Source organism: Drosophila elegans, unplaced genomic scaffold (assembly GCF_018152505.1).
Source record: "Drosophila elegans isolate 14027-0461.03 unplaced genomic scaffold, ASM1815250v1 contig_119, whole genome shotgun sequence".
Lineage (NCBI taxonomy): Eukaryota > Metazoa > Arthropoda > Insecta > Diptera > Drosophilidae > Drosophila > Drosophila elegans.
Genome location: NW_024545483.1, coordinates 272,544 through 292,965, shown reverse-complemented (window position 1 = coordinate 292,965; position 20,422 = coordinate 272,544). Strand labels below are relative to the sequence as shown.

At 42.2% G+C, this 20,422-nt stretch overlaps 1 protein-coding gene and 1 long non-coding RNA gene across 3 annotated transcripts in view; both read right to left on the bottom strand.

Moving 5' to 3' along the window:
• Positions 1-459: 459 nt before the first annotated feature.
• LOC108141578 lies at positions 460-16,769 on the bottom strand. Its single transcript, XM_017265024.2, is given in 5 exon segments — positions 460-1,552; positions 1,555-2,997; positions 3,190-3,508; positions 6,163-7,966; positions 16,666-16,769. Coding segments are annotated over 4 exon segments (3,720 nt in total). The 5' UTR covers positions 7,882-7,966; positions 16,666-16,769; the 3' UTR covers positions 460-1,313.
• A 37-nt stretch (positions 16,770-16,806) lies between these two features.
• Positions 16,807-20,422, bottom strand: part of LOC108141576 — a 35,034-nt gene continuing 31,418 nt past the window's right edge. For both annotated transcript variants that reach the window (XR_005977227.1, XR_005977222.1), the window contains exon 3: positions 16,807-16,844. This is a non-coding gene — a long non-coding RNA (uncharacterized LOC108141576). The remainder of the gene's footprint in view (positions 16,845-20,422) is intronic.

Below are 20,422 nucleotides of genomic sequence, written 5' to 3'. Positions count from 1 at the left end.
TAAATAAACCATAAATTCGGCTTGCCGAATTTTGCTTCCTTTCTTGTTTCCTAAAGCGAATTTTTGTTAAATTAAAGTTATAGTAATTACATAAATAACATAAGGTCATGCTTAAAAAATGCATATACTGAATGTTGGGCATATATATTCTTCACATTAAACCACTGATTATATGCCTAAGCTCATACATATATCTGACTTATCTTTGCCCATTGATGCAAGCCTGTGCTTTTGTTATTCGTGTAGGGAATTTAACATTACAAAAAATTTGTAAAGGAATTTTAAAAACCTAGTGATTTCTTAGCAATTTTATAAGCAGCTTGACTTCTGTGGCACCCCCTATAAAACATTTCTAATGACGAATGTGTAAATATGTAAGAATCTCACCACGTCCATACATACTATGTACATGTTTCCACATTTTCACTTATTCAACCCCTTCCCAAGTACACAAAAGGCTTTTAAGAATTTTCCGATATTTTATTGCAAACATATATAGCTTAAATATGAGTTGAAGGTATTTGTCTGGTTACTGTTTCTGAACTAACTAACCGACTACATAATTACTTTAGGATTTGTTTGTAATAAAAAGTACAACAAAACTGGATCGATTTGGATTTTGAGGATTTTTGAGTGATCCTGGGCAACCTGCAATTAAATTTGTTCGATTCCTCCTATCAAGCGTTTCCTCGTTGCAGACTCATTCTTTTGCTTCGCCACTGCCATCGGCATATCATATACAACTCACTTAATGTTTTTAGTTAGAATAAAAAAAAAAATTCTTACGATACCAGTTAGGCTCTGCTTAGTGGCTATTATAACTTACATAATCGAGTATCACTAACAATATGTATCGTTATTTATTTAATTAGTTATTTACTTGTTATTTCTTTGCAATTTATTAATTCTCTACAACACGACACTTGTACACAAAACATCAGTTTTCATAAGTACAATTAAAAAAAAAAGGGGCTCATATATATATATATATATATTATACATACATATATATATATATGTATTTATATATTGTATGTATATTTAAGTATAGAAAAAAAATGCTAGTTGATCCATCTAATATTTTATTTTAGCATTAGCCTAAGTGAAAGTGTTTTCGTGTTTATGAGCGGCATCCTTATCATTGATCCTCGACCCTCGATACTCGATCCTCGATCCTCGACGTGAGCATGAGCAATGCATCTATGTATTTGTATATCTATATCTGCATCTGACTTTCAAAGTGTGTGCGCTGCATGACATAAGGGCTCTTAGTGATAAAATGCCAACGCCTTGGCATAGTACGAGGTACATGGTCATGATATGCGATCGGGGCTCTGCCGCTGACCCGCTTCCTCCATGCCCACGCCAATGCCCATTGCCATTGCCGCCTCAACGGAATGCGAATGCGGATGCGGATGTGGATGCGGATGGATGCAGTCCGGTGATGCTGATCGCGAGCGGGACCTCTTTGGCGCCGGCGGTGGCGGCGTGACCGAGTGCTGGGAGTTCGAGTCGGAGGAAGTGCGTCGACAGAAGGGGCTCAGCCCCCCAGTCCGGCGGAACCTGCTCCGGCGGCCAGCATGTGGGGCGTCAGCTGGGGAAAGCGCGGCATGCGCGGTAGTCCGGCGAACAGGAGCGCCGGATTGGAGCCACCGTTGCTGAGCTGCAGCAAGCGGGGATTGGGGGCGGATCCGTCCACCAGCGGGTAGGCTTGGCCATGACCCACTGCAAAGCGGTGCTGCAGCGCCTCGAAGCAGAGCGGCACATTCAGCCCGTGGGCATGGGCTCCGGCGCAGATGCGTGCGAGGATCTCCGCCTGGATGCTGCCCACCGCCGGAGGCACGCCCACGCCCACGCCTACGCCGGCAGATGACGTGGAGTGGCCAAACCCCCCGCCCCCGACTCCGCCGCTACCCTTGTTGTTGTTTAAATTGAGACTCATCAGCTCCAGCAGCGGATCCGTGGACAGGCCGGGTCCGCCGTGGAGCAGCACGTGGTCGTCGCTGGTGGACAGCAGCTTGCGGTGCAAGTTCAGATTGGAGCTGTGGCGATCGCGACTGCGCTTCGAGGGAAAGGCGGCGTTGCAGCCGTCGATATTGCACTTGTGGTGCAGCTTGAGGTGCACGCTCTGATGGTGTGTCTTCAGGTGGAAGTGGTTCTGGAATATCTCGCCGCAGGCGGTGCACTTGAGCGGGTTCTCCTGGTCAATCGGCACCTCGGGCACCTCCGTTTCCGGTTCGGGCTCTGGTTCCGGTTCCGGATCCGGTTCTGGTTCCGTTTCCGCTCCCGCTCCCGCTTCCGCTTCCCGCGCGTCTGCCTCTTGAGAGCCCAATCCATTCCCACTCTGCCTGCGCACATTGTTATTGTTGTGGGTGGCTGTGTTGGCGTTGCACTCCTCCTCCCCCGCCAAGGACTCATCGCCACCCATTAGCTCCTGCTTGATGCGCACATAGCGATTCTCGTCCGCCTCGTAGCCAATCTCTTCCAGGGGCTCCAACTTAATGGCGGCCGCTGCCCGAGAAAGATCCAGGGTGGTGTCCACGGCCTGCTCCTCCGCATCTGCATTCGCAACCTTGCCAGCTGACCTGATTTCCTGCTCCTGTTCCTCTCGTCCACCCTCACCCTGTTCCAGATTGAGTTCCGGATCCGGATCCGTCTCCTTTTCCTGCATCGGTTCCTGCTCCGGTTCCTGCTCCGTTTCCTGCTTCGGTTCCTGCTCCGGTTCCTTCTCCGTCTTGATGAAGAGACCCACCGGCCTGAGATCACCGTACGGCGTGAGTGGTGGCGAGGGTATCGACTTGGTTGACTCGCCCACCTCCGTTTCTTTGGCAGATGCGGCGGCCTGCGCGGGCAGACGCACCTTCTTTATGGACAGATCAGCGGCCACGTCGTAGTCCACTGAGTTCTCACCGGAGTTCTCGTCTGATTGCACCGGACAACGCACTGGGTTTTGGCTCTTGCGCTTTCGTTTATTGGCCGCCATTTGGGCCAGGGCATGTGCGTGGGCGTGGGCATGAACCTGGGCATGGGCATGGGCATTAGCATGGGCATTAGCATGGGCATGGGCATGGGCATGGGCATGGGCATGGGCATGGGCATGGGCATGGGCATGGGCATGGGCATGGGCATGGGCATGGGCATGGACATGGGCCTGGGCCTGGGCATGGGCATGGGCATGGGCATGGGCATGGGCATGGGCATGGGCGTGGTCGTGGGAATGCCCAAGGGAGTGGGCATGGGCATAGACATGGGCATGCGTGTGGCACTCCTCAAGGCCGGACTGAACGGCCTTGCCGGGACTGGGTTGCTCTTTGGTTTGACTCAAACTGGACACCGCCGACGTGGAGCGCTCGTCGCTCTCGTCGTTCTCATTGTCGTTCTCGTGGTCCAGCGGAATGCTGTCTAGCTCGTCGCCCACCACCACGATGCCATCGGGGTCATCGTCGTCGTCCTCCTCGTCGGCGTCAGCCTCGTCGTCGTCGTCGTCGCCGGCCATATGGATGCCCACCTGCAATGGACAACGGAAGATGGAAAATTGAAAATTGGAAATTGAAAATGTCAACGGTCATGAGAAGAAATCATTTGCTTTGCTTTTTCCCATTTTAGGCCCAGTACTTAGTAAGTATTAGATAAATACAGTTTTTGATAGAAGACATTTAAGATAAGACGTTTAGGGCCGACTTCTCAATGTCATGTAAAGTTCTGCTGCTGGGCTTATCTGAATAAAAACTCATAGCCAAAGGCATTGTTCGTGTTGATAAGTTTTGTTCCCCAATACAAAACGAACAAAGTATAGTTCGCCTTATTTTCTATTTCATCGTCTTGTTTGATCGGGATGTATAATTTATAATTTATGATATGATAATATAATAAAAAAAAGAAAGGAAGCAAGCTTCGGCAAGCCGAAGTTTATATACTGTAAGCTCTTACAAAAATTAAATATTCTTAAAAACTTCTAACTCACCATTTCTACGCATATATTGAAGCTATAATGATTTTCTTCTCAATTATTTGATCGTTTCTATGACAGCTATAAGATAACGCTTTTTGATTTTTACACAATTAAAAGCGTAATTCTATGTTAATAAACCATTACTATGACCAAAAGAATGTTAAAACAAGAAAGAAAGCAAACTTCGGCAAGCCGAAGTTCATATACCCTTGCAGCTATTGCATGAATTAAATACTTTTGAAAACATTTAAATTATGATTTAATTCAGTATATACTGAAAAACAGTGAAGCTATGATGATTTGCAGCTCAATTATTAGATAGTTATTTTATATATTTTTATTAGTTCTATGGGAGCTATATGATATAGACGTCCGATTTTGATAAAATTTAAACCATAATTCTGAAATAATTAAACATTGCCATATGTCGAAGAACTAAACAAAAAATTAAAAAACAGAAAAGTTATAATTTTTTTCATTTATTTCTCCGATTGTTCCTATGGGAGCTATATGATATAGTCGTCCGACTTTGATGAAATTTAAACCGTAAATCGAAAATATTTAACCATTACTAAATGTCGAAGAACTAAACAAAACATTAAAAAACAGAAAAGTTATAATTTTTTTTCATTTATTTTTCCGGTTGTTCCTATGGGAGCTATATGCTATAGTCGTCCGATTTTGGTGAAATTTAAACCGTAAATCGGAAATATTTAACCATTACTAAATGTCGAAGAACTAAACAAAAAATTAAAAAACAGCAAAGTTATAATTTTTTTTCCTTTATTTTTCCGATTGTTCCTATGGGAGCTATATGCTATAGTCGTCCGATCCGGCTCGTTCCGACTTATATACTACCTGCAATAGAAAGACAACTTTTGGGAAAGTTTCATGCAGATAGCTTTAAAACTGAGAGACTAGTTTGCATATAAACGGACGGACAGACGGACAGACGGACGGACAGACGGACATGGCTAGATCGACTCGCCTAGTGATGCTGATCAAGAATATATATACTTTATAGAGTCGGAGATGTCTCCTTCACTGCGTTGCAAACTTCTGACTGAAATTATAATACCCTCTGCAAGGGTATAAAAATTTTAAACACAAAATACAAAATAGAAAAGATAGAAAATTAAAAAAAAAAATTTGGTATATATATTTTTATTGTTTTCATGGGAGCTATATGATATAATCGTCCGATTTTGATGAAATTTAAACCGTAATTCTGAAATACTTAACCATTACTATATGTCGAAGAACTAAAATATAAAAAATAAAATAAAAAGGAGCTAAGTTATAATTTTGTTTTTTTACGATTGTTCCTATAGAAGATATATGATATAGTCGTCCAATCCGGCTCGTTCCGACTTACATACTACCTGCATCAGGAAGGTAACTTTTGGGAAAGTTTCGTGCAGATAGCTTTAAGACTGATAGACTAGTTTGCGTAGAAACGGACGGACAGACGGACGGACAGACGGACGGACAGACGGACGGACATGTCTAGTGACGCTGATCAAGAATATATATTCTTTATAAGGTCAGAAATGCCTCTTTTACTGCGTTACAAATCTCTGACTGAAATTTTGATACCCTCTGAAAGGCTATAACAAAGTACAAATTTTTTTTCTAAGCAAATGGGTTAGCAAATGATTTTTTGCTTAGCACCACGGTTGGTTAAAAATGCTAAAGATAAATCATAAATATATAGGAAACAATCTTTGGCAAGTCGAATGATATATACCCTTGCAGCTTTAAAGTATTTATTTCGGTTTCAGCGCATACTCGTATATGCTTAAAAACAATTAAAGCTATGTCGATTATCTGCTGAATTATTCGATCGTGTTAATGCCAGTTATAGGAATAGTTTGTTTTAGTTACTTAATATTATTAGGTATTTTAATGAATCGTTGTTCTGAAATATTCAACCTTCACTATATCTCGAAGAGTGTATACATTTGTATACAAATAAATTGAAAAACATCTATATTTTTCCTGATTTTTCCATTGAAAGCTTATATACTACCTGCAACCGAAAAAAGTTTGGTATTTGGGAAACCTTTATCCAGCTATATTTAAAACTGAACGACAAGATTGCGTAGAAACGGACAGACGGACGCATCACCTAGTAATGCTGATCAAGAACATAGTCGGAAATGTCAAACCCCTGACTGTAATTATAATACCCTCTGCAAAGGTGTACTCACCTCGAGGATCTCGTCGTCGTCCTCGTCCTCGGTGTGCTCGTTTTCCAGCGTCAGCTTGCGCCGCTGTCCCTCGAAGCGACCGGCGTCCAAGTACGACCGCTGCAGGTAGTCCTGACCGTGTTTCAGCTCCAGGGCTCCGACTCCGACTCCGACTCCGCCCCCGCCACCCCCTGTCCCCGATCCCATCGCGTGGTGGCGCAGGTCCGGCGGCGGCGTCAGCAGCGGGAAGCTGCCGAAAGGCGCCAATCCGGCCATGAGTCCATTGGGCGCCTGGAGCAGAAGCGGATGCGGCTGCGCACTGCGACCGTCGTGGGGCGAGATCTTGCGCCGCAGGTGTGGCGAGTGCAGCTTGGGATTCGGGTTGGCGCTGTGCCGGTTCCTCGAGCGGCGCGAGCTGAACATCATGCTGCAGCCGTCCACGGTGCACTTGTGCATCTCGCGCAGATGCACCGCCGAGAAGTGGATCTTGAGGGCGCCCTTGTCGCAGAAGGTCTTCAGACAGACGTTGCACTGCACCCGCTTCTTGCCCGTGACGGGATTGATGAACTGGGTGCCCAGATTGGCGGGCATGGAGCCCCACTGGCGCTTCCCGCCCCCTACCCCGCCACCGCCCCCGCCACCGCCTCCGGCTGCCCCGTTTCCGCCCGGCGAGTGCGTCTTCCGGCTGGCGCGCATGTTGGAGGACAACGCCAAACGAGTCATGCGCTGCGATCCCGCGCCGGAGTTGGAGCCTGAGTTGGGGGCGGAGCCCGAGACGGACCCCTTGTCGCTGGCCCGCTTGCCGGTGGACTCCTCGGCAGCGGATCCCGATACTTGATGCGGGTACTGGGCCACTCCCGGCGGCAGTGGTGGTGACCTCGACTCGGGCGGTGGTGGCGGAGGCGGCAGGTGGTAGGCCATGGCCATTGCGTTGAAGAACTGGTTGCTGCGGTGCAGGTGGTGCTGATGCTGCTGATGCTGCTGATGCTGCTGGTGGTGGTGCCCCCCAAACTCCGTTGGACTTGGGGGCAGCGGCAGCGGACCGGTGAAGGCGCCCAGCGCCGCCGAGCTGATTTTTCGAAAGTCAAATGGCTGCATGTTCTGCAGGTCGCTCAGAGGGTTCAACGGATTCAGATGGTCCGGCGAGGCTTCCACTACGGATCCGGATCCGGATCCGGATCCAGATCCAGCACTGCTCCGGCTGGCAGACAATTTCTGCTGCAGCTGGCTCTGCAGATGCAGCTGGGCATGGGCCAGCTGCGAGAAGTGGGCGCTCATCGACTGCGCCGGCGTCTGGCTGGAGTGGGAGTGCGAGCGGGACGGCGAGTGCTGCTGGCCGCCGGCGCCCGCATTCAGGGCGAGAGGGTGGCGCAGCGGCAGCGCCAGGGGCAGCGGGTGGGCGTGGGCGTGGGGGTGAGACAGCGGCAGCGGCGGCAGAGGCGGCGAGCTGCGGCGACTGGGGGTCATCACCATCGGGCCGGAATCGGAACTCAGGTGGTCGTGGTCGCGGTCGCGGTCACGGTCGCGGTCCGCTCCTGTCCGCTCGTCGGCGGGCGGCTGTGGCAGGTGCGGGGGGTGGTGCTGGTGGGGGTGCGCGGGCTGTGGCCGCTCATGGCCTGACAGGGGGTGGCGGTTGGGCAGGTAGGACCTCGACGGACTGACCGCTTCTGCGGCGCGACTGCTGGACTGCAGCTGAGGATGCGGATGAAAGTGCGGATGCTTTTCGTGGCCAATATTCATCAAGCGGCTTAGGAACACCTGTTAACCTGTAGACTTCTGACGATACATTCGACTAGATGCAGCATAAATGTTTCAGGTGCGTTGACTGCAAGATAAGAGAAAATCCAAATATTACTTTAAAGAAGTGTCATTTGTCAATATTAGACCTATAAGTGCAGAATCATTTATTTTATTAGGATATGATATTAAATACAGGAATGTATCACCAAACTAAGACCGTTATTAGAAAATGAAAGCTTATTTTAGCAATCCAGGGTTTTAAACATTCATTGATTCATCTGTGTACTTGTTCCAGCAGATATTTGATCCACTTTTGGCATTTAAAGAAAACTAAAAATTGTCGTGGAAAACAATGGAAGTTGCGCTCTATTATATTTATTTGTCTTCTTTGCTTTTTGTAGACATTGAAAGCAATGTAAGGGGAAAATACTTTTACCATAAAATAAAAATTAGTGCGTATTTCATTATAAATCATAGGTGCGATGTAAGTGATGGTTGTTTAAAAATGAATCAATTTGGCAGGTGAAACAAAAATTTTCCGAGGCCAGTTGAGATAATATATAATATACTTTTCATCAGACTAAATCCGAGTCCATCGAAACATTAAAAGGCACAGATTGGCGTTTAACACGCATGCATATGCATCGCAAGCTGAATTCAAAACTTGGCCACGCCCACCACTATATGTTTATTCAGTCTTTATCGATCGACACACAAAAAATTAGCAAAATCAAAGAAGTTTCTGGCACTAAAGTTATATTATCACAATACAGCATTTTAAAAAACGGAGTTCATGTGTTCGCGTGCTGTTTACTCCTAGCTTGTAGTGATAACAATGCGATACCCTATTGGTAAAAAATGGTCTGTAATTGTCCTTGAATTTTGATCGACTTTGCCCTTGTTCGATATGGTATCTGTTGTTTAGGGCGTTCAAATGATCAAAGAGCCCCTTTAAAAAGGAATTATTTAATTAGTGCGGCACATTGCTGCCACAAAAATTTCATCTTTCATCTTTCCATAAAGACTTTTTTAGCAGCGTGCCAAACTTTTCCATATTTATGCCGCGTACAAATGAATTAATTTGCCCGAGTTGATGGTATGTGGCATCCACTGATCAACCGAACTTGGGAGCGCCTCACAACAACTATCTTCCATCTCGAACATTGTCAAGGAGTTTCCACAGAAACAGCCTAACGAAGTGGCCACCCAGACCTCCCAGACTCACATTGGGCACACCGTGCATACACGAGTTCGGATGATTATTGAAAATAAAAATAAGAATAATGATGTGACAAATTCTGAGTGGTCACTTCAGTGTCTGGAGGGTCGGAGTTGGCGAGCAGAGGGACACTTGTAGACACACACACTGTTGGATAGTTGGATGGTTGGATGGTTGGGTGACTGGGGAGTTGGAGAGCTGGAGAGTCCGGCGTGACATGACAATGTGCCGGTGTGCAGAAGACGCTCTTCGCGCTGTCGACCACGGCCACTTGAAGTCCCCGTGTCACATTCTTCTGAGCCACCACCACACCATAACACACCACACAAGAGCCGATCTCGATGGCCAGTCAAGACCGCCGATCCAATACGATCCGATCCGATCCGACACGACTAGATCCGAGTCCCAGTCCGGACCAAAACGATCGTGATACTCAACTTGGTACCACTTCTATCAATATTGAGTCCGAGATCGCGATCGCGATCATTACGTGACCTCTTGATGATCCGATGTGATGAGTGGTGCCGTTGCGACGAATACTTTGGTTGACATAGATCTGTATTTGTATGTATGTATGTATGTATCTGTATGATGGTCTCGACTTAACTTTTTTTGTGCTTTGTGCTCGTAAAGTACTAGGGTATCCTGGTTTTGCAGCACTGAAAGCTGTATTCTCAAAAACTATTTCCCATTTAATATATGTATATACCCACAAAGTTTGTCTTAATTCTTAAAAAGCAACCACACAAACAGAAAACCCTTCTTCCCTGAAATAGTCTTTACTCAATAGTCATTACCAATAGTCCCATTCGCTCATTGTTTATTTAAGGCCAAATTTGGTGAAATTTGGTAGATGGCAATAAAGACCATTGAGAGCGAATCAAAAATTCCTATTTTACTCAATTTCTTTTTGAAATAGTCATTATTTGAATAATGTCCTTGTAAAGAAAGTTATAAACTGGTTATTGAATATCTTCAAGAATTTGTCTTTCACAAAATTAGATACAATATGGTTAATGACAACTATGGCGATTGAGTGTGTATCAAAAATACCAGTTGCTTCAAATTCCGCTCTTAATATTATCATTTATTCCCCTCCTGCCTTTGGACTCTGCGCCATTTGGCATTGGGGAACTTTGCATGATATATGTCATCTTGGCAAGTAATTTAAATGGTATACAAATTGGTTTTTAAGTGGCACCTGTTCGGGCTGCTGTTGTAATGACATTTATTACGATTCCGTTTCAGTTCGGCTCAGTTCTGTTCTGTTCTGTTCTGTTCGGTTCTGTTCTATTCGACTCTGAACAAGGAACTGCCCGGAGATGCACGAAGCGACAGTCTCATCAACGGCAGCTTTTAATTGCTTTCGGCTGGTATTTAATTTTTTCTTACTTATTTTGTTCGTGCATTTGAGATTTGACACGTTCCGAATCTCGGTTGTGACCAAACCAGTTTTCCCTCGGCATCGCAAGTGCGATTGTGTATATCTGAATCTGAGCCCATCTGCTGTGAGCACTGATTGCATAAAAGTGACAGTTTGCAGCGAGGGTTATTGGAGTTTTGATGACTGCCTATAATTAGGGTCCATAGTCCGCAGTAGCTGGATCGCTTTGAAGCCTCAATTTCTCGACTGCGAAAGCAGATCTTTTATAACTAGCGCACATGTTACCAATTTGAGTTTTTTACCAATGATGACAAGTATTATGGTACTCTTACTTTAACTAGATTCTCAGTATCGCTTAAGGTTGTAAGGAAGGAATCTAAAATTTACTCCATAGCCATAATTTATCCTTAAAAACAAAAAAAGAAGGAAACTTTGGCAAGCCGAACTTTGAATACCATTGCAGCTATAAAAAAAAAATATTTTTTAAAACATCTAAACATTACCCGCGTATATGTATGTATATTTAAAAACGTTGAAGCTGAGATGGTTTTCAGCTCAACTATTCGATCGTTTCTATGGCAGGTTTATGATATCGTGTTTTAATAAAATTAAAAACGTATTTCTGAATTATTAAATTTTTAAATTAAAAAAAATTAAATATATAGATAAGAGCGAAAAGAGAGAAAAGAGAAAAAGAGCTATATGTCGGCCGATTTTAATCAAATTACAACCGTAATTTTGAAATATTAAACTATTGCTATTTCTCGAAGAATTAAGAAAATTAAAAAAGTGCTATATGATATAGTCGTCCCATTCCGTTCGTTTCGACTTATGTACTACATGCAATAGAAAGACAACTTTTGGGAAAGAGTCATGGAATTAGCTTTAAAACTGAGAGACTAGTTTGCGTAGAAACGGACGGACAGACGGACATGGCTAGATCGACACTCCTAGTGATGCTTACTAAGAATATATATCCCTTATAGGGTCGGAGATTTCTCCTTAATTGCGTTGCAAACTTTTGACGGAAATTATAATATTAATGTATGTATGTATGTATGTATGTTTTCAATATTTATAGCATTGCTCTCTTTGAAAATCTTATTTTAATTTGTTTTTAGACAAGTATTTGCACAAAAAAATTTCCCCGAATATCACAACAATTGTTGCTTGAATTTACCCAAAAGTAAGAGTAATCAAAAGTAAATGTAACGTATTTCTATACGTAGTTGTTACCATTTTAGAGTTAATTTAATTAAACTTTGCTGATAATATTTTCCAACCAACGAATAATAGTTGAGAAGAACAATCTTTACTATTGCTTACAGAAAGCTCATATTAAGCAGTACAGAAATATATAGACTGTTCAATTATGTTATCACTAAGTTTATCCCAAACTGTTTGAATGTGTGAGTAAACTTGTCTTCCAGCAGTGAAGTCCTTAAATTTCAGTGTCTGAATTGTGGGTGCTTTGAGCGCAAGCTCCAGTTGGGATTTATAAATTCACAAGTGGGACAAAAAGAGTTAGCATTTTGCATAGTTCCTACAATATTAAAATATTACATGTACAAGTTGCTACGCATGAGTTCCAATTGTGTGACTATTTATACAGTACAAAAGTGAGTTCATTTAACAAACATCGCAATTGCAGATGGTTACAGACTGTAAATTTAGTTTTAGATGCTAAGGATCAGGCTTTTGACAAAAATCACATTTGATTTAGTTTTCTGAGGCATAATTAGAAAACTCATAATGCAGATTATTTCCTAATTGTAAGATTCAGCACTCTAAACAGATGTTTGACACTCATATTCAGCTCTCTTAAACACTGGTGACCAGTGTATGCATGTATCTTCGTTACCATCAATCGATGATTTGTATCCCAAAGTTTCATCGGCATTTATGAAGCAAGACTCGCCACCAGACAGACGAGAATCTGTCCGAGAAGAGGACTCCTTTTAATTTCGGATTTCACATGAAACTCATTTTCGTCTCATAACAAAATTACCGCAAAGCTGCGAGCTGTTCGCTCGTATCGCTCGAATCCCCTCAAACAAAGGAGGAGAAAAATGGCATTCCAGACACCAATCATGATTATTATTGGCCTTGCCGCATAGAATCGGCGGCAGCCGTCATAAGGAACATTTTCTTAACGCATTTCCGAAGCCATAAAGCAGCGGTCATAAAAGCGTGTTAAGGTCGAACAACAGAAACCTCAGATGTCAACCATTAAACGTCCCGGCTTTCTCACAGATCCCAAAGATCCCACACATCACAAAGACCCCGGTCGAAGCCCCTCTCTATTTTGTAAAAGTGTATTTATGAAACACATTAAAAGTGTCAACACGGCTTGCCGCACATGAGATATGTTTGGCAAGTTGCCGGAGGAGTTGGAGGCTAACGCTGCGCAGTCTCAGCCAAAGCCCCTCGAATTTCCAATCCCCATCTCCATCTCCAATAGACCCGCGTCGTGGCCCTGGCACCACTTCAGTTCTGATTATGAACGCCTCTGAATCGGTCCGACTGCCGCCGAACAGGGTTTAACAAAGTGATTCCAACAGAAACAGGGCTCTGTTCTCGTTTTGTTGTTAAATATGCAAATCCACTGTGGGATCGTTGACGAAAGCCGCTGGTTGCCCCGCCGGCAAATAAAAAAAAAACAAAAACCACAGAGAAAGCGCCAACATCGAGCAGTGTTCAATGGCAGGACACGAACATGGGACATGGACTCGAATCCGGACCCAAATCAGGTACAGGCATAGGGACAGGGAATGGGTTTGAAAATGGGACTGTGCGACAAGTGCAGAGAAAAGAAAATAAACACGAGGGAACTTTTTAGTCAAGATCCCCGATTATTAGATACCCGCTACTCAGCTAACGAATTTCAAAACAAATATTCCCCTAGAAAACAAATGGGCTTAAGCTGGCGCTATCTGCCGAACTGCATTGACAACACTGCAAGCAAAGAACGAGCAGCCCCCCACCCCCGCTATCAGCAGATCTATCTAAAGCAGAGCAGCGGCAGAGCACGAACAGTATAGCACCGCTATTGGCACAAAAAAAACGCCATATATACTTTCGAGGGTCGAAAAAACTTAATTTTACTTGTTACATACTTTTCAAAGAATGCAATATATCGTTTTACTCTACGAATTACGGGTATGAACATGATCGTACACTCAGAAACCACTTAAAAAAAAACAAAATGTAGTATCACTTTAAAAATGGTGACCTAAAAAGTGTCAAAATTATCTAATACTACCCAAATTAAAGTAAAATTACCTTAATATAAAAATAATTTTTCTAAAACTAAGTAATTGGAACACTTTTTAGTTCATTTTGGTTTTTTATTGTTTTCTGAGTGTGGGTTATGTCTATTGAATGCCCCGACTTGTAGATACCCGTTACTTAGGTTATGAATTCAAAATAGGTATGCCCACAGAAAAACACACAGCCCAGGAACTAACCTCGACAAAGTCTCAGAGTCACATGACAGTCTTATGTGATTTGTGGGCGTTAGAGTAAGCACATTTTAAAAAAAGGTTTTTTTAACTATTTTTGTCTACCTTCTTTTATTTGTATTTTTACACTTTTTTGTAGTATGTATACCTAGCATCTCCATGCTAAATCCTAACCTCAAGCTTTTATAGTTCAGAGATCTCGAAGTTCATACGGACGGATATGGCTAGATTGACTTGATTATTGATCCTGATTATGAACAAATATACAAAAGTAAAAGTAAAGTAAAAAGTATGTAACAGGTAGAAGTAAGCGATTCTGACCTTATAAAGTATATATATTGTTGGTCAGGATCAATAACCGAGTCAATAAAGCCATGTCCGCTTGTCTGTCCGTTTGTCCGTCTGTATAAACATAGGGATCTCGGAAACTATAAATGAGATTTCCGACTTGGCATGCAGATTCAAGTAGTTTCTAGGCAGCGCAAGTTTATTTCAAAATGGAGCCCCGCCCACTCTAACGCCCACAAATTGAGAAAGTATATATTGGCACTCTAAAACATGATAGAAAGTAGGTGTGGTTTATATGTGTGTGTTTCGTTTATATCTATCGGTAGACACTATTGTTTTCAAAATCAAGCTATTATCTAAGAAGTTATGAAGGTTATGAAGTCCTTTGCACCCGCTCTGTCGCGCCACAGCTGGCTCTCTGCCGCTGCTCAGCCATTGATCAGCCGCTGCTCTGCTGGTTGTAGCAGATATGAGAGAGACAACAGAACTGTTGTCTATGCAGTTCGACAGATTGCGCCACCTAAACTTTTGTTTTGTAGGGGGAATAAATAGTTTGAAGTTTGTTGACTGAGTATCAGGTATCTAATAGTCGGGAAATTTGACTATAACGTTCTCTCATGTTTTTTTAATAATTTTAGAACAATGCTTTTTAATTTAATTAAAACGATGGCTACATATTATAGCTTCCATGGGAACAATCGGAATATTAAAAAAAAAAAGAAAATGAAAAAATTATTTCACCTGGCTGAAGCCAAGTGCTTCCAGAATTTAAAAAGGTTTTCGATTACCTGAAATTTAAAAGGGGTTGCTTCAATGTTACTTAACATAGATACTAAATAAACACTGTAATTTGACAGTTTTAGTGGTACAAATATACAGTTACTGTGGTCCTTGCTGATTGGTATTGGTATTGGTTTTAAACTGCCAAGTTTAGATTCTATCACTGAAGGTATAACAAACGGTTGGGGCATTTTCTCTTTAAAATTAGTTGACTTTTGCTAGAAATTTGTTTCTGTGTATACTCTGGCGCTACTTGGGACCTCGGCCGACTGTCGTAGTCGATCAGACGTGATGTTTGGGTCGACCGGCATAGCAGGGGTCTGCTCCGAGTACTCCCCAGCTCCCCGAAACCTGGACCTGGTTCAGTCTGCCAGAATGGTCGTAATCCGGGGCTTTTGCTGTGTTTTAAGTGGATAGGTCGGTTAGCCCTCAAGCGCAGACACGAATCCGCATCAACATCACCCGTTGGAAAGTGTGATGTTGGGGCTACTGGATCTATGGGTTTTCTGTGTAGCATCTGCGCATACCTCAACGAACTTTGCTCCCATTGTGGAAGTGTTTAGGAGGGAGAATAAGGGAAATTTAGTGCAGCTTGGAGTCCTGTGTGAAGACTGGTTTAGTTGACAGACGAAATGCTTGAAAATTTTATATTTTTTAGTTCTGCACATACAAAAATAAGAAGAATATTTTGCTAAATATTGAGTAGTTGAAATTCTCAATTTTAAAAGTACGTTTATCTAAGCTCTATTTTACTAATTAACTTCAAACTTAGCGCACGTCTGTCCAACATACATAAGCCGTCGTAATCATGTTATAATTATATTTTAAGGATTACTTCTTTCTGATACACACACCATGTAGAAAAAGCTGTATCATCATTAGTAATAATATCCGATAGAATCGGAGGATCTGTAAATGTTGCTAATAAACAAAAGATTTAATCATTTTATGGTTTGTAATTTTAGTCGAAGTTCTCTAGGCGCTTTTTACATTTTATTCTCAAAACTGTAATTCTTTCGAAAACCTTCCCCTATAAATTGATGGTGTCGAGTGCACCGCTGAGAGGTCTATGGTGTTGCAACTATAATTGGCAAATGTTTTTCCCATCAGATGGTTCAACTTTCTTATCGGTAAGCGAATCCAAGGGACACTCGCGACCTGCCCGCTGTTTGTTTATTTACTTATCGGTTTCGGGGCGTCACCAACATGATGTCCAAACTGCGAATTCAAATGCGGACGAGCCATTCAAGCCATCTTTGGCGAAGGCTTGTCCGTAGCGTTTTTGGCTAAAAGAGTCTCCACCGAAAGTGCGCCGCACTGATCTCAACTGAGCCACAAAAGCCATTCTTGTTTGTAGCCGGGAGCAAGAGCAACGATTGATTGAAGGAAGGGCAAGGAGACAGGGGCTCTGAGTGGTGGGCACAACCGAGGTTGAAGCGGTGGCTTTGTTCATCTGCTACAAGCATCGCGTTTAATGAGATTTATATCAGTTTTTAATAGCTTTGTGTCTCTATTGTGCTGGCTGTATCTCAACCAAATCTAAAGTCATCTCGGCGGGCGATAGAGATATACAAACTAGACTGCCGAGACATTGTCGAAATGGCCCAAGAGTGACCGGTATGAGGAAGTCGAGAAAAGCCATATCTACTTACGTCTTTGGGGGCCGTGGACGTGGCCCGACTTCCTGAAGTGCGTTGAATATATATTAAATAAATATATGTTTATATATATATATATATATATATATATATATATATATATATATAGATATTTATAAAGATATATATATAGAGTCTTGCCTTGGCGGGAGCAGAGTAGTTTCACGGCAGATCTGAAAGAGGAAAGCCAAGAAAAGCGAGTGGTTAGCTATAGTCTGGTCGATCACGATCTCACAACAAGTTTTGATGATTTGTGCCAACACATCCGTCAAAATGTCAAATTCTTGGGCACACATCAACAATTCGACACATTTCACACATGAATGCCAAAAACCGAATTTCTTAGCTCCCGAAGATCGGTTCGGGACTGTCGCAATGCCGAATCAACGTTATTTGTACTTTCAAAGCACCTCTTACCCCCTCCCCTACAAAATTGTGTTAATTTAAATCAAATGACAAAATATAATAAACGACCATAAAATTTAATCCGAGTCATTTCTAAAAAGGTACGAAAAATGTGAGAAGTGACTGGCGCACAAAAATCGTCTGATCGATTTTTGGAGGAGAATTGAGTCTAAGACTAAGAGACTAAGGTACGCGAATATATAAATGAATGCGACAAAAAAATTGATTGGTATTAAATTTTTAAAATGATAGAAAATTATACGAATTCTTTTTGAAAATGTTTTACTTTAAAAAGTCTGAGATTTTTCCGTATTGCCCACAGCAAGGGTACTCAAAGTTGTCCACTTCACAAAAAATTAGCCATTAATGTATGAAAAACAAATATAAATATAGCGCTGTTATTCGAGCAGCTAATTAAAAAAACTTCAGATCACTAACAAAAAAAGATAAAAAAATGTATTTTCCAAATCGGAGAAGATTACAAAATATTACTATTAAGTATAATTTTGATTAGTTATATTTAGTTATATCGTCATATTCTGTGGATAAAGAAGAATAAGAATCTGTTTAGTTTAGTAGTTGTATTGCATTGTTTAAAGCTATTCGTATACGTAATAAATCCAAAATTATTTAAGTGGCTTTAGGCGACTTGAAGTAGTTAATATACAATTACAGCCCACAACTCCAAAAAAAGCTACATTCCCAGTAAGCAGTAGCAGCACATACAGTTTCCAAAATCAGTTTGATTAAACCCGATTCGCGTCATTCTCGGTTATGATCGTAATCTTATTTTAGAATAAAGAACAGATTTCCAGATAACGTAAAAATCTGGCACAAAGTGTCAGCACTGGTGTAGACTGTTGGACATTAAAAGCAAGACAGCGTTTGACACAAAAGCGTAAAAAGAAAACCAATTAAACAAGCTAATCATTTTATTGCCATTAGCACCGGCAACAACAACACTTACAAAGGAAAGAGAAGAAGACAAATTTAAACGGCTTATTAGCAGTACCATTTAGGTGTTATCGTCAGTTATGGCCATTGTGTGTTTGTAAAGAGAAACCAATGGTGATGGGTGCGTAAAATGTTTCTGTACCCTACAAATTGGTAAAAAAGTTTTTCTCTGAAAAAAAAACTGATTACTCTAGGTAGATTTTCTTAAAATACAGATCACACCTAATCTAAGGGTATTGGACAATTATTCACAGTCGGCAGGGTATTCCCTCTATCGGCGTTCTATATCCAGAGTTTCTTGTTTACCCATCGTGGGCTTAACTCTTGGACAGTTAACAGTTTTAACTACGCAAACATTAGTGCAACTCATTAGCGGAATTATCAGCTCCGAACACGTATTATATTTGGCCGCAGCGCATGTCAACCAGCAAATCAACGGACGTCAAATATATAACACTGTTCCTCCAAATTGCATCATCCAAGCACGTATAAAGTTACACGCAGGCTTAATGGGCAAATCAGAACATAAAAAACTAGACTCGTTTAACTCTTGTCCATAAAGTATGTAAAGGTCAATTAACTTGGTCACAGATTTTTACAAATCCTAACTCTAATTCCGTCTCTAATGATAAATTTAAAAAGTTATCAGGAAAAACCAGTTTTGATTGATTAATGAACTGCTTTTTCGACTGAATATTTAATGTGCTTTTACTTCCCTCCTCGGTTGTTTTATCCTTAGCCGGAGCCGCAGTCTTGATCCTTCCGGCCAGCAAGACTGCTGCTGGTGCGCCGTTGACAATGTAATTGAATCAATAATAAAATCAAAATGCAGGACGATGACGATGACACTTGGATTTCGAGTCCGTCTTCGTCTGGATATGGACACGGACGAGGACGAGGACGAGGACCCTTGCTCATGTCTGTCTCGGCCTTCATGTCCGTATTCGTTTCGCTGTCCGTGTCATCGTGTCATCATTTCAGCACAAGGAACGGCAACGTCACCATCGCCGGCTCTTGAGAGTAAGCCGGACCCCCTTTTTGAATTCCACTGGGTATGTGTATGGGTGTAGGAATCGGCTTGGCTTACGATTCAGATCTATTCCATATGTATATGTATGTACACGGAGAGAAAAATATCACCCCTGTTCTTCGTTCTTTGTTGCTATTTTGGTATATCAGCTCAATAATTTGTATACGATTTGAGTTTTCAACCGTGGCTTTTATATTTGTTGGCCAAATGGTGCTTAACGCTCTAAGCTGACATAAGCTGGAAATAATACGCTAAACCAATTCTTTTTAAACGCTGCCCTTTTTATACTCGTAAAGAATTTTTTTGGGTGTTGCAATGCCAGTGATCTCTTCTGAACATCAAACTAGTGTCGATGGAAGGTCATGAAAACCTTTATAAGCAGCCCCATATGCAATAAAATGGCCTATGAACCACTCGGAAATCACACAAGATATTCTGTGACACCAAGAAATTCTGTGACACAAACGGGCGGGCTTGGGCTTTCCGATATGGCTGATGTTCCCTCCGCGAACGTCAATGCTCAATTAATGACTTCGACCGTCTGTCTGACTAGCAGACTTTCCTCGCCTGTGTCTCTCCTTTAGAATTTGTTATAATGTGTACGGGTATATACATATTTCATTTTTGAACTGTCTCCCTGACAGCCCTCGAACGTTTTGAGTGACGTACAAAACGATGTCGTGTTGTCGTGCCACGGATTCGACTTCGCGTTCGACCAGGTTGGCTTTTTGTCGTTTCTCCTCCGCATTTGGTGCATATAGCATAGTATGGTATAGTATGGTATGGTATGGTATGGTATGGTATGGTATGGTATGGTATGGTATGGTATGGTATGGTATGGTATGGTATAGTCAGTCGGACGGACATGACACTGGTGACTTTGACTTGAATGCGATTTTTCGAGTGGGACGTCAAATCAGCTGAACTTTTCATTAAGGCCTCTTGAAATTCGGCATTAACCCTATGGTAAACCGTCCCTGTCACCGTCTTTATATACATGTACATATAGCCGGTGCTAAAGCAAGTTATCCGATCAGGCAATCTATTAGCAGTTGATCCGTTGAAGACCTGGTAATTGTCAGCTGCAAAATGGCGGATTAAGTGGAAAAGGATATTTTTATGAGCTAAACGCTTAAAATAACTAGCTTTGTCGAATTTGTGGATTTTTTACCACACTTTCCAAGAGTAGAGTAGATATATTCATGAACAGCATAACTAGGAGAGTCTATATAGCCATAACTGTCTGTCCGCCCGTTTGTACACAAACAAGAATCTCAGCTTTAAGGGGGAATTCTGGTCTAGAAATATGAAATAATCGATTTTTTTCATATTTTGAAAGCATACCTTTCAAAAATATGATCC